The sequence below is a fragment of the Populus euphratica genome, unplaced genomic scaffold (genome assembly GCF_000495115.2).
Source record: "Populus euphratica unplaced genomic scaffold, PopEup_1.0 scaffold1535.1, whole genome shotgun sequence".
NCBI lineage: Eukaryota > Viridiplantae > Streptophyta > Magnoliopsida > Malpighiales > Salicaceae > Populus > Populus euphratica.
The window spans coordinates 6,008-17,952 of record NW_011501386.1 but is presented as its reverse complement, the minus strand read 5'-3'; the positions used below and the strand labels follow the sequence as shown (position 1 = coordinate 17,952).

The 11,945-nt window shown below is 28.8% G+C and overlaps 1 protein-coding gene across 2 annotated transcripts; it reads right to left on the bottom strand.

The window, feature by feature from the left end:
- Window positions 1-2,351: 2,351 nt before the first annotated feature.
- On the bottom strand, window positions 2,352-5,710 carry LOC105117802 (glycerophosphodiester phosphodiesterase GDPD1, chloroplastic-like). Of its 2 annotated transcripts, XM_011015562.1 has the most exons (7): window positions 5,466-5,706; window positions 5,196-5,380; window positions 3,847-3,906; window positions 3,446-3,727; window positions 3,259-3,354; window positions 2,970-3,166; window positions 2,352-2,846 (listed from the first exon to the last, which is right to left on the bottom strand). In XM_011015562.1, exons 1-7 carry the CDS (start codon window positions 5,560-5,562, stop codon window positions 2,612-2,614), a joined length of 1,152 nt encoding a protein of 383 aa, XP_011013864.1. In that variant the 5' UTR covers window positions 5,563-5,706; the 3' UTR covers window positions 2,352-2,611. The 2 variants fall into 2 exon arrangements, with proteins under 2 accessions (XP_011013864.1, XP_011013865.1); XM_011015563.1 differs by lacking the exon at window positions 3,847-3,906 and having other exon boundaries at window positions 5,466-5,710.
- Window positions 5,711-11,945: the final 6,235 nt, after the last annotated feature.

The window sequence follows — 11,945 nt, the reverse complement described above, 5'->3', positions numbered from 1 at the left end:
TAATGTCTAAACACTTCCCTTACAAACCATTGGAGAGGAAAGGAATACCCAAGCTTATACATGCATATAGGGGTTGTAATTTCAAATTGTCCTTAGACAAAGCCTAAGGTTGCTTTGCTAATCTGTTTAACCCTTGTAGGCAATTGAGGTATATACTCTCCTGGATGCCAATCATTAACAAATGTCATTTTCATTTCATTTAAAATGATAGGGGCATCGTTCTTAGAGGCTTGAGGTAGCTTCTCTTTCCTGAGGTTCCTTAGAAACAATAGTGGGTTCATCGATGATGAGAACTACCTTCCATATACCAAAGGTGGACGCTAGAGTTTCATTCCCTATAGTTTTAAGGCCTAATCTAATGAACCATTATCCTCTACTGCTTCCTCTGGTTTCTAGTTGAAACTTGAAATCAACACTAAATGAAAAAATACCTCTACTTATAGGGTCAGATCTGAATTTTTTAGGGTTTATTTTTTTGGTAAGGAAAAAAAGAAATTTCCAAGTAGAAAATAGCTAATATGACAATTTCTCTTGAAAATAGAGTGAAACTTGCTTAATAAATATATTTTTATAAAAAAATTACAAAAAGAAAAAAATGAAAGCAAGAATGGTTAAGATTATAAAGGAAATAACTTTTCATCCTCACCATTAGATGAATAACATTTCATATTGTCATTTTATTTCTTAAGAGACCACTTTTAATAAAGATAAACCAACTAGTCATCCATTTCAATAAAAACAAGCAACCTGATCATAAGAATCCCAACAATTTTGTTTGAGACAATCAAATCTTATAGAAAAGATAAAAATCTCTTATTAAAGGTGATAACCTTTCAAATTTTTATATATTCAATGCATAAAAACTTAAGGGCTACTAATGCATCAACATATTTTATATGGAGAAAAGAGATATTAATAGAAATTAAATTATAATTTCTATTAAAAATTAAGAGAACTTGACGATTCACATATCATTAATTAATTTGTGCAAAAAACCTTAGGTGATCCAATCTATTTATCTACCTATATATACATAGCATTTTGAAGAGCAACAATAAGTAGTTGTAACTTTGTATTGCGAATTGTTTTATGATGAAACTTAAGAGTATGGATAAACTGAGTGTAATTAAACTCATTTATGATTCTTTTTTTGTTACAAATAAAATAACTGATATTATATAAATTCTTCTTCAAGCTAAATGCATGTTTAAGAAAAATTAATCAGCAAGGCATTTTAGAAAACAAAATATTATGGAAAATGATTGTTAAAGTTGAATAATTAGTTCAAGTGGTTCCTGTTCTTCTTAACTGTATTTATGCCAATAGAACCACCAATGCAACCACCAAAAACCTAATTATCACTAAACAATGCTATGTCGAATAGCCCTAGCTCACCTCCTTTATCTAAGCCTAGATCACATGCATTATCTTTTCTTTTATGCCCAAATCCCCAAAGGTCAAGTGGCCTTCCATGCCATATTTTCATTGGAATCCAATACTCTCAAGTGCAAGCCCCTCAAATTAACCACATTTAAAAGATCAATAGTCCTTGATTAAAGGCCAGTGTCATTGTGTTTCTTGTCAGTGTTTATTGCTCATTTTTTTTTTTTAGTTCCAAAGACCGAGCAATAATTTTTTGTATGACCCAATTCACTTATGTTGGCATAAACAACAAGGGTTAATTTTTACTTGAATACATTGAGTCAATTTGAATATGAATGATTTGTCTAAAATTGATTACAGCATAAAAAAAGGAGCTTAGTCTTGATTGATAAAATTCAGAATCTAAAGAAGGCTAGTTTCTAATTCTTGATTTCTTTGCCCATTGCAGATGGGAGGAGGAAATTAATGTAACGCCCTTTGCATTGCCATGGTTAGACATGATTTTTTTTTTATTTTTTATGGTCAAGTAAATGATTTAAATGAGTGATATGAAGTGAAATTTGATCATGTCTAGATTAATTTCATTTTTATAATTTTGTACTTATAAAACATTTGGTAAATTTTGTACTTATAATTTTATCATGTCTTGATTAATTTGGTAAAATGGTTTTATAAATTCATGATTTAGAATTTAATTTGAGTTGAGTTTTAATTTCAACCAAAACAAAATTAATCAATTCAAATTTTATTTACTCACAACTCGGACAAATTCAATTCAACTTCGATTATGTCAATATAAAAAATGGTAAAAAGAATTAAAAAAATACATCATTCTGATAAAAAGAAAAATGATTGATTTAGGATTTAGATTGAACTAAGAACACAAATTGATTCACCGATACAGATCTTTCTTCAAGTCAGACCCCTGAGCCAGGCTGCAAGAGGCTTCAAGCAAAAAAACTGACGGAGGCCATGTAACAAGAACTCCATATTGATGGGAAGTAAACAGATAAAACTAAATACAAGCCCCCTGTTTTGGGGATCAACAGCTAAAGAAGATTCTTTTACACATTGATAAGCTGGAAAAGGCAGCTGCCTGTGATATCATTGCGGGGGAGGGGGGGGTCATCGTCAGAATGGTAGAAGAGATGAGATTTTTTACAAGCATAAAAAAGGAGGTACCAAAACTGCCAACTTCTAGTGAAATTATACAAAAAAGGGCATGGGATTAGTGCTGTATCAATTCTGGAATGAGCTTCAAAAGAAATGAAAGCTCCCTCTGTGAGAATTTGGGCTTTGATTTCTCCTCCATCTCATTATGCCCTTCTGCTAAACTCTCTGCTTCTTCCACCTTTGATGGCCTTATCAGATCAGATACTGCCTCAGTGATCTCTTGAACCAGATCAACTATCACTCCATCGATACCCATTAAATGTTGTATGTAAACAGCTTCTGATACATTACTACAAAACCAAAAACAATTAGTACCTTGACAAGGTTTGACCTTTGATTTTTCTTGGATGAAATTCTTTTACCAAAATCGCATAAAATAGTGAATTTCAAAGTCAGAAAATCCAAATACTTACTTCAATTTTCCATAAGTTACAAGTGAAAGCTTGGCATCCTTGATCTTGGATACTGCCCCAGGGTTTCTAAAAACCGCTTTGACCTCAGACACAATCCCTTGCAAACCTCCCTCCAAGCACACCTTTATAGCCTCCTCTAAGGAATTTCTCCTTACATCATAGAAAATCTCAACACCCCCATCTGTCAAGAAGTAAACCTGTAATGCAATAAAAAAGAAACCAATCATCAATACAAGATAAAGAGTACCATGCTTACATAAATAACAAATAATCAAATTTAACAACTTACAGGGTAGGTGCTCTGCAGTTTTCTGACGAGCAATGCTGCATCAGGTTGGAATGATGAGAAAATAATAGGCCTATCCTTACCATGATCAAATACCACCTACACCACAAAATTAATGCCCCAATTAAGAAAAATCTCTTGTTTAAGCTAAAAAAGGGGCCTTGATTAGCGAAAGGTCGTCCATGTATACCTGCAAGATGGCTTGAAGAACACGAATGAGATAATCTTGTTGGTAGACAATGTGATTATCGAATTTTAGTTCAATGTTAAAGCCAACTGAAGGCTCCACTTGTTGAAACGCATCTTGCAAAGTGCACAATGAGTCATCTTTCTCGACATTCCACTCTACTATCTTCCCATCTTTTGTTTTCCTAACCAAAGATTTGCCTGATTTTCCTGCTTCTTTTTGGGGTCCATAGCATAGGAATTCAGACAGGGAAAGTTCTGTCACTCTCTTCTCGAAAATGATGCCCTGAAATTGCGAATAAATTCATAGCTTCAAAATTATTTATGTTTCTAAATAATAAATTGAACCCACAAAATTTTTAGGTAGCCAAAAATAGAGATTCCGAATGCATTGGAGACACTTACATTATCTACAGAGAGGATGAAGTCGTCATGGAAAATGACTGGACAATCATCTTTTGTGACCTACAAAAACGACAATTCGTTTTTTCACATTTTCTTGCCTTTGTCTCTCATCCAGCTCCATACTTTTATTTTGAATCCTATTTCTATTTTTTTCCAGAGATAAAAGATAATACCATGCAAAAATAAGCACAATCAGTTCCTTATCCTCCCATCATTAAATTTAAAAAAAAATAAAAAATAAAAAAACGAAATAGGGTTTCACAGTGCGCCACGTTCACGAGCTTTTTATATTTTTTAAGGTATTTTTATATAAAAACAAGTTAAAATTTGAGTTTTTTTAAAATAAAATAAAAAAAACTCAGCCTCGATTTCCTGTTCAACGAAGGTAGTAAAAAAGATGCCGCCATGGACAACAAGTCTGATCTAAAGTCAAGCATGCTTGGCCTATATTTAAAAAAAAAGGGTCAAATATCCATACAAGCCTAGCGATATCTCAAGTCATGCTTTCTCGTCCAAGCATGACTGGGCTTAACTATCCAAGTCATTCTTTAATTTTCTTTTTTCTTTTTTAATTATTTTTTTAATATTCTAGATTAACATCCTTATTAAATAAAATAATTATAATGATATTTTAAAAGGTATAGGATGATAACATGCTTTTCAAATAAAATTAAACGTTTTTTTATAATAACGTAAGCAACTATTTTATGAAAAATTATACATGATTCTAACATGTAGAATTTAAAAAAAAAATCAAGAATATTCAATAATAATAAAATATCTATTTTTTAGATTTTAATTGTGCATTTTTTTATACAGCTATTTTTAATTAATTATACCTTTATTTGCATATATTTTGTTTTTTATTAAAACTTATTTTTCAAATCATTCAAAAAGATCAGGTTGTGAATAAAAATTATAAGTTTCTATATAACAAATCAAAGAAAATTTCTAGATAAAATTTCATAAGAAACCCGCAAGGTGAAAGGTCTAAAACTGTACACGGCAACCAATAACTAAGAGATCTCAGTGATTGCGTCCCGTCCCAGATAGAGGGAGATCAAAATCTATTTATTTTTATTTAAAATTATTTTTTTATTATTTTGTACTTATTCAAAGAATAAAAAATATAGATTATTTTAATATATTTCTTAACCACCCTAAGTGATGATACCATGCTCACAAACATCAACTCGACGTAAAAGAAAAGGAACTTAAATTCCATTGTTTTCCAGAAAAAGAAAAAAACACACAAAAAAAAAAAAGGGAATTCCCAGCAAGCACAGAAACAAGATTTTCTTTCCCTTCTTGGAACGAAATAGGAAGAGAAAAGATGCTGAAAATTATACCTGAACATCGAATTCGATGAAATCAATGGGGTGTTTAGCAGCACTATTAAAAGACATAATGGAGTTCTCTTTAATAGCTTTCATCCTACGATCTGTTGATTGCAAAATATTCATTCCATTCCCTCTGTGCCCAAACACCAAAAACTTTGGTGTCTTGAACGTAGCTTCTCTATTCAATTCAACTCCTGCAAAAAAAGAAAAAAAAAAACCAAAATCCACATCATGGAACTCCAAGAATCAATCAAAAATGCTCTCCTTCTGCCAATTTACCTTTGGAGAAACGAGTTGAGTAGAGAGAAAGAGAGGCATTCTCAGGGACGTGGTCAAGATTGGGAACATCAGAGACATGAACAGCTTTAAGAGCCATAATAACTGATTAGGTAAAGAAAATAGGATTTTTGAGATTGCTGTGTGAGGACAAGGGATTGGAGAGGGGTTTATATATTTGTGGGGAGGAACGGAAACGGAAACGGAGACGGAGACGGAAACGGGGTGGATGGATCTCCACGTAGAATATTCCACTCTGCGCGTTATTATATCCTCTTGGATATTCCAAAAATCCTCTGCTTATTTCCTCTGTCTTAAACCCTTTTCGGTTTATAGTCTTTGTCAAAAGTTTTTTTTTTTTTTACTGATTAATTAATTAATGTGTTTTTATTATCTTGTTTCCTTCCAGCCGTGAGGATTTAATGGCTCCCCTTTGTGAAATAATTAGGTGAGACAAGGAGCATTTTTTTAAATTTAACGGGAGAGTGACACGTAGCATTCTTCCATTCAGATTTATTTTCAATTTTTCCTTTTTTTAATAGGGAAATCTTACGGTCTTTAAATCCATAAATAATTATAGGTATATGGCATTTTAGAATTTCTAATTTATTTTTTCAAAAAATAAAATATTGTCTGCTTTAATAAGTGGACCAATGGGTGATCAACAAATAATAGTAAATGGCGTGCTTGATTATGTTCACCTAAGGCCCATCTACCCGAGTCAAGAATATTCCAAGGAAGGAACGATTTCTGGATGCAAAAATGAAAAACGCGTTTAACTGGTTATGAAATTATTACTTTTTTTGTTTTTTCTATTTTACTTCAAGAACAAAAAAGAATATCCGAAGAATATTTGTGGTAGATTCCAGAGAAGAATAAAAACGCAATTAAATTCTGTTGGGACTTGATGAAAAGGAGTAGGGATGGGTGGAGGCATGTGAAAATCAAGGGCGGATGGAATTTTTTCTATCCTATAATATTAAATAAATATATAAATTTTTTAAGATAACTTATTAATTCATGTATTTAAATTTTTTAAAATTAACAGTAAAGTTTTAATTCAAATATAATATTAAAAATTTAATTTGAAAATATATAAAAATAAAATAAAAATAAATATAAACTTACTATTAAAGTTATACCTTTTATATTTTGTGAAATATAATTTATATATAATTGAATCGATATTATAACAACTACTCAACTATAATAAAATAATAATCTCATATTAATTAAAAAATAAAGTAATTAAATTTTTCTCTTTTAATTCCTCCTTTCTTCACTTGATTCTTCCCTAAATTAATGTTTTATAAGTTGGAATTTGTAAGTTTACAAGGTTATTCTTTCATTTTTTTTCTATTGAATTTTTTATATTTTTTCTTTGCTTTTCTCTCTTTTTCTCCAACCTTGTCTTTTCTTCTTTTTTTTAATTCTGCTTCTACCCACTCAACAATATATAAAAGAAAGAAAGAACTTATTTGTTTTATTTTTTTAATGACAAATAATCATTATACCTTAAATGAGTCGTTTTGCTTTTATTTGATTTTTTTTTGTTAATACTACCAAATTCTATTCATCCTAAAATTTTAACCATATTTTATTTAATATATTTTAAGATTCCTCGTAAAATTTCAGCTTAATTTGATAGTCGGATTGAAAATTATACCTAATAACATAAAACTTGTCAAATTATAATTTTTTATCAAATTTTTAAATTTCTCCAAAAATTCTAAAATTTTAACCCAAGCTAAAGTATCATAGTAGAAAGCTTCACATAAATTTTTAGAATTTTTTGATACCTCAATAGAAAATTACAAAAAATATTTATATAAAACTTATTAAAAAATATTAATAAAATCTTAACCTAAACTAGAGCCCATCCGATCCCATACCTGCGCCTTTGGTGAAAATCATATAAACTTTAATTTTAAAAACACAACAAGTAGATATAAAAATAACTAAAGCCTTGTTTGTTCTTGCATTTAAATTTTTTTAAAAAAATAAAATTTTATTTTATTTTTTTCTTATTTTAAATTAAAAAACAATCACAATCATATTTTTAAACAACTTTTAAATTAGTGATGCTGATTTTCAATAATAATAATAGTTAGGGGTGAGTATTTTCAGTTTGGTTTGGTTTTCATCTACAAAATAACTAAATTAATTTTTTTAAATCGAAACAAAAACAAAATTGAATTCGGTTTAAACTAACCAGTTTTACTTCGGTTTAGTTAATTAAAAAGAAAAATTAGAAAAAAATTGATTTAACTTATCTTAACCAGGTATATTGAGTAAATTTTTATGAAATTAAAAACGAAAGAGCCAGAGAAGACAAGTATGGAGCAAAAAAAATTTAAAATTAAAATTGATTTTTTTTTTCTCGCTCACTTCTGATAATAGTACCAACAGGAACGGTGAGAGTGCACTGACGAGGAGCCAGCTAAGCATGGATGAACAAGGGGCCATCGGTTGTATGGACAAGGGACATCGATTGTTACAGGAGGAAATGGGGCATTTAATAGTTTAATACTGGTAAGAATGCATACATGATGTGTAGCAACGGTAGGCTTAGGTGTCCTTTACCCTCATAGTTTTTATACAATCTAATCTAAGATTCGGGTTTTAAGTTTAAATCAACTCATTAAATATTAACTAGATTAATAGATCATGGAGGTTATTTTATAAAAAAATTAAAATAATTTTATTTTAATAAAAAAACACAAAAATCAATAAATTAAAACAAGTTATTAGGTTAATTCGTCAGGTCAGTTCAAATCACATCGAACTTATTTTTTTTTTTTTTTTTCAACTCAATGTGATTTTAATTTTGGATTTATTTTTTAAAGTCTAATTTTAAATTTTTATGCTTTTTAAATTTATTTTTTTGGTGGTGGTTGTAGGACATTTTCATTCAAAATTTAATAAGAAAAACTTGTGGGAGAAAATACCAATCGGTAGATTTATCCATTAGCCTCACAAATAATTAAATAGTTATATTTTCATAAATTCATCCTTTGCTGGTCAAATTTTATTATCTCACTTTCTTCTGTCTTTTTGTTCTTTCTTTCTATTAATGAGCATGAAATTAAAGAATGGACTACATTGCTAGCAAATTTAATAACTCCGGGATTGAAAATTAGATTTTAAACAAAAAGGAACCGGTTAATAATTTTATTAGAATTCAAGGACCAGGTTTACAATCAACTCAGTTAACAATCATGAACTAATCAATACAATCCCAATCATTTTTTTAATTCTTTTATATAGAATATATCAAAACAATTAAAACGTAAAGCAAAGTTCTTGGAGGCCCACTCATATTTTTCTATTCACGGTTACAGTAAAGTGGTCATTTATCCCTACTCGAAAAACTAGTTTTCTTTTAGATTAAAGGTATTTTTATCTTTTTACACATCAAATTAGTCGATTTGTTTGGGAATATTATTGTATTTTATATATAATAATAATAATATAATATTGAAAAGCCCATAAAAGGAGGGGTATTTTTTTCTTTTTTTATCAGCAATGCAATTACACATAAGCCCTTTTATCTAAACAAAACATGGAGTTAAGGGTAAAAGGATTTTTTACGTCATTTTTTTTTAATGTCAATTTGAGTAAGGTAATTACATCATTTAATATAAAATTTATATTATTTTATTTAAAAAATTTATTGGCACACGTAACACTTTCTATTAAAGGAAAATATATTATATCACCGTCTCATTTGATTTTTCATTGTGTTCTCTTTATTTTAGGCGGTGCATGTAAGCATATTGTAAACCCTCGGGTAAAATAATCTTATTTTATTTTAGTAAAATAAAATAAAATACAAATAATGTGGAGAAATGATTAAATTGAACAAATTAATTGGATTAAAAGAGAAGTTATTTAATGAGAGGGGTGAAATTGAAAACAATAATGAAGGAGTAAGAAGTTACTATCGAGAAAGAGAAGTAGTGAGGTCAATGGATTAATAAAAGGAATGGTGGGGTCAATGTAAAAATAAAAGTATATATAATAGGGCAAGATGCAAATAAGAAAAAAATATAATTACAAATAACAAGAAATCTCTAGAAAAGTGGGAAAGGAAGGGTTAGAAGAAGGAAGGAAGGAGAAGAAGAAAATGAGTTGTTCTCAATTTCTTGACTAATTTTTTTGCAATAAAAGGTAACAAGCTCTCTAATTAAATCACTTAAATTTATTTGTGTTTTTCTTGAATAATTGATATTTTACAATTCTTTCGTATAGGTTTAGAAAGTTTATTAAATGATGATAGGTAAAAGCATTTTGTGTTTATAGTGACCGGAAATGATGGAAAAATACATGGAAAATAAATTTATACTCGTTGAACTTAGAAATCAAAATTGGACAAGTTGTCTATCAATTTCTCTACTGGTATTTGAACCCTAAGATGACACCATTTTAGATATTTTTCTCATGAAAGTTATAGACATGGATGTTACCTTTCAAATGAAATTGACCTTACTTAAATTAAAGTGACAAAACACTAAATATAAAAGAAAAACCAAAGATAGGTCAAAATCGGGAATTAGCATAATAGATTTTTAGGTTTTTGAAATTTATACATATAAATGGGAAAACTGGTTATATTCATCTTCATTATAGTTGTAAACCCATGTTTTAGCATTCCAAAGAATCAAACAACGTATAAAACCGAGTTATATAGCTTTGTTTATACTCAAAATCCTAAATAGTATTTGGAATTTGTTATGTTGAGCCACCTAAAACTTGTAAATTGGTAATTTGTGTTTGAATTGTTTTTTATTATAAAATGATGAATTACAAAATGGAAGAATTTTTATTTTGGGTTGTATTTAACAATACTTCTAATTCTTATATATAAAGTTATGTAGTACTATTTTGTTAAAACTTTAAGTAGTAATTTGAAATTTAGAATTTTCATGCTAATGTATGAATGCAATTATAATACTTAATTAATGGTTATATTTTAATTTTAAAAAAAACTTCATAGAATTCTTCTTATTTTTATAACTTGATAATTATGTGAATTTTATCTTAAAAGTTTTAGGTGTTATAGTTTGACACTTGGAATGGTTGGGATGTAAATGAACAATGAATATAGGATATGTAAAAATGATATGTCGATAGTAATTAGTACTTAAAAATGCATTTTTTTATCAAGGTTTTATGTCATCATTTTGTATTTAAAGTATCAATAACTCCTTAACTAAAATATGTTTTATAATAATATATCTAATAATATAAGATATCTTTAATTTATTGTAAATGTTCATTTTAAATGCAGGCCTATCACATAAATAAAAGGATTGATTAATGAATTTAAGAACTGAAATTGAAAGGACAAAGAGATGGCCAAATTTAGAAAAGAGATGTTGTTGCAATCCAAACCGGAACACTATTTGGTAATTGGATCATATATGGAGTTGTAGATCTCAGATTTGGATCTACTTTATATGGATGGAAAGGTAAGACATAGGCCTACAACTTTCATATGGAGCCCAAGATTTTAAAAGTCCATTTTCAAGTCCAAATTATAGCAACAATAAAGAAGTCCGAATTTGTCGTCCAGCCCGAGCACTGTTCAGTGTTTGACCCATATCTAGAGTTGTAGAAGTCCAAATGACCTGAATTTTTTACACAAGAAAGCTAGGACAATTTTATAAAACTTTCATGTTTTCAAGTGGCTCCAATTTTGACGTTATCAATGACGTTTTGAGCAGATAAAAGAAGATAAGGATTGTCACCAAGTCAAGAGTTGGTCACCCACTCATCAATTAGTCATCAAATCAATAGTTTTCAATTTTGGCCTATAAAAGGAGGCATTTGCCATACATTTAGGCATCTTAGTTTCCAGATCAAGATCATGCTTTTGCTTTCTCTCTTTGTATTTTTTGTAATGTTTATGCTTTGCTTTAATTAATATCAAGTTTATGCCTTTCATTTTCTTTCCTTTACTTAGTTAACTCTTATTTATTTATGTTTTTATTTTATTTATTTATTTTTATTTATTTCATTATATTTAGTTAAGTTTTTGTATTTGTTATCTTGTTTACTTTTTAATACTTTACTTGTTAAATGACTAATCTTGATTTATGTTGTATAACACTTGATACAACAAATGTTTGACACTTTCATAGCCCATACTGTATGGTATAACCGACACCTTAGCTATGAAAGGAATTTGATTTGTTGTTAACATAAGTTATAAACATGGATGCCTAACAATATTTACAAGTCTTAGCATTAATCGAATAAGATGACTAATATAATCATGTTAACAATCTATAATCAAATTGGAACCTCCTTTGTGTATGGTTTCTAATTGAATAATAAGAGTTTATATTATACTTGTTTAACATACCATTAATGGATCCTCTAACCTTGATATTTATTGTTATCATTGTTTAATCCTTATATTAATATTCCATCTCAAAGTTCTCATCTTCATCTTCTTCCTTTTCTTCTCCTTCTTTTTCT